At 51.8% G+C, this 1,362-nt stretch overlaps 1 protein-coding gene across 1 annotated transcript; it reads right to left on the bottom strand.

The window, feature by feature from the left end:
* Window positions 1–299: 299 nt before the first annotated feature.
* Window positions 300–899, bottom strand: cldn28 (claudin 28). The gene has a single exon (XM_076274279.1). It carries the CDS (start codon window positions 864–866, stop codon window positions 300–302), a length of 567 nt encoding a protein of 188 aa, XP_076130394.1. The 5' UTR covers window positions 867–899.
* Between the last annotated feature and the right edge of the window lie 463 nt (window positions 900–1,362).

The following is a 1,362-nucleotide window of genomic DNA, read 5'->3' on the forward strand; positions in this document are numbered from 1 at the left end:
ACCCCCTTCTTAAACAGGAGCATCTGATGTCTCTGGCCTGTCTGTGACATCCACAGTCTAAGGTAAACATCATATCATTGTCATCACAGGTTGCCATCACTGTAGTGGCCCAGAAAACTGTTAACATTTGCCTATTTATTTTAGCGATGTTGAGGTCAAGAACATCTGGCAAAAAAAAGAAACATCTCTGAAAAACTTTGTCCTCATGAATACGTTCCAGCCATTTTAACTGGAGGTCCAGTTCACTCCAGTTTCAGTTCATCATAGTTCATTGTTTAATCTCAGGCATTAGTTACTCCTCAGCAGCATCTGTGAGAGTAGGTGCTGCAGATCATCCCTCCCCCCAGGAAGAGGAGGAAGCCGGACACCCAGCCCACGTACATGGAGGCCCCCAGCTCCCCTCGCCTCTCCTGCGTGGCCAGGGGATTGTAGAATCCCGTGATGATGGTGTAAGCTGACCAGCTGACGGGCACGATGCACAGTACGCCGGCCACCATGAACACGATCCCTGCTGAGAGACCCAGCTGGTCCTTGGTGATCCTCTCGTCTCTGTAGAAGTTTGTGCACTGGGCCCCGAGCACGCTCAGGGATATGGCTACCACGGCGACGGCGATGGAGACGCAGACGAGGGCGCGCGAGGCCTGCAGGTCCTGTGGCAGTGCCAGTACGGAGTCGTAGGCCTTGCACTGCAGGTGACCCGTGCTCTGGATCACGCAGTTCATCCACAGGCCCTCCCAGAACACCTGCGACGTGATGATGTTGGCACCCACGAAGGCAGTCACCTTCCACATGGGCAGCGCGCAGATCAGGATGGTGCCCATGAAGCCGATAAGCGCCAGGCAGAAGGCCAGCAGCTGCCGGCCCATCCTGCTTCCGCGGTGGTGGGACTCACAGGACGGACTTTAGAAAGTTTGCGGTGAAAAAAGCGACAGAGAAACTCATTCAGTCACAGCGTGCCATCCGATTATTGCCTGAGTTTGACCAGTTTTTTGTTGTGTAGCAGGTCTTGTGGGGAGAGAGAGAGAATGTTTGTTTGTGTTAGAGAGCAAGAGAGAGAGTGGGAGGTAAGGAGAGGGAGAGAGAGTACATGTTAGTGTGTGTGTATGTGTAAGAGAGAGAGAGAGAGATAGAGAAAGAGTGAAAGAAAGAGAGAGGGAGGAGATTTCCTCGTCGGGGCTCGGGTTACTTTCCTGTTTGACTGGATTGTTTGTTATGCTCTGTGAGCAGGAGAGAGGGGGAGGGGACAGCAGGTGTAATGGGCTTAGAAAATGCTTTATGTTCGAAAGCTTTGAACAGGTGTCAAGTCTTCACATCAGCACTCTAGACTCTTCTGCAATGCAATGTTCTAAAGAAAACAGTTCT

Source organism: Alosa pseudoharengus, unplaced genomic scaffold (assembly GCF_046254945.1).
Source record: "Alosa pseudoharengus isolate Yale_2024_CS ecotype anadromous, Long Island Sound unplaced genomic scaffold, YU_APseudo_1.1 YU_APseudo_1.1_scf_8, whole genome shotgun sequence".
NCBI lineage: Eukaryota > Metazoa > Chordata > Actinopteri > Clupeiformes > Clupeidae > Alosa > Alosa pseudoharengus.

Excerpts from the sequence above, each read along its gene's own strand:
- cldn28 (XM_076274279.1), bottom strand. The coding sequence starts at position 866 with ATGGGCCGGCAGCTGCTGGCCTTCTGCCTGGCGCTTATCGGCTTCATG.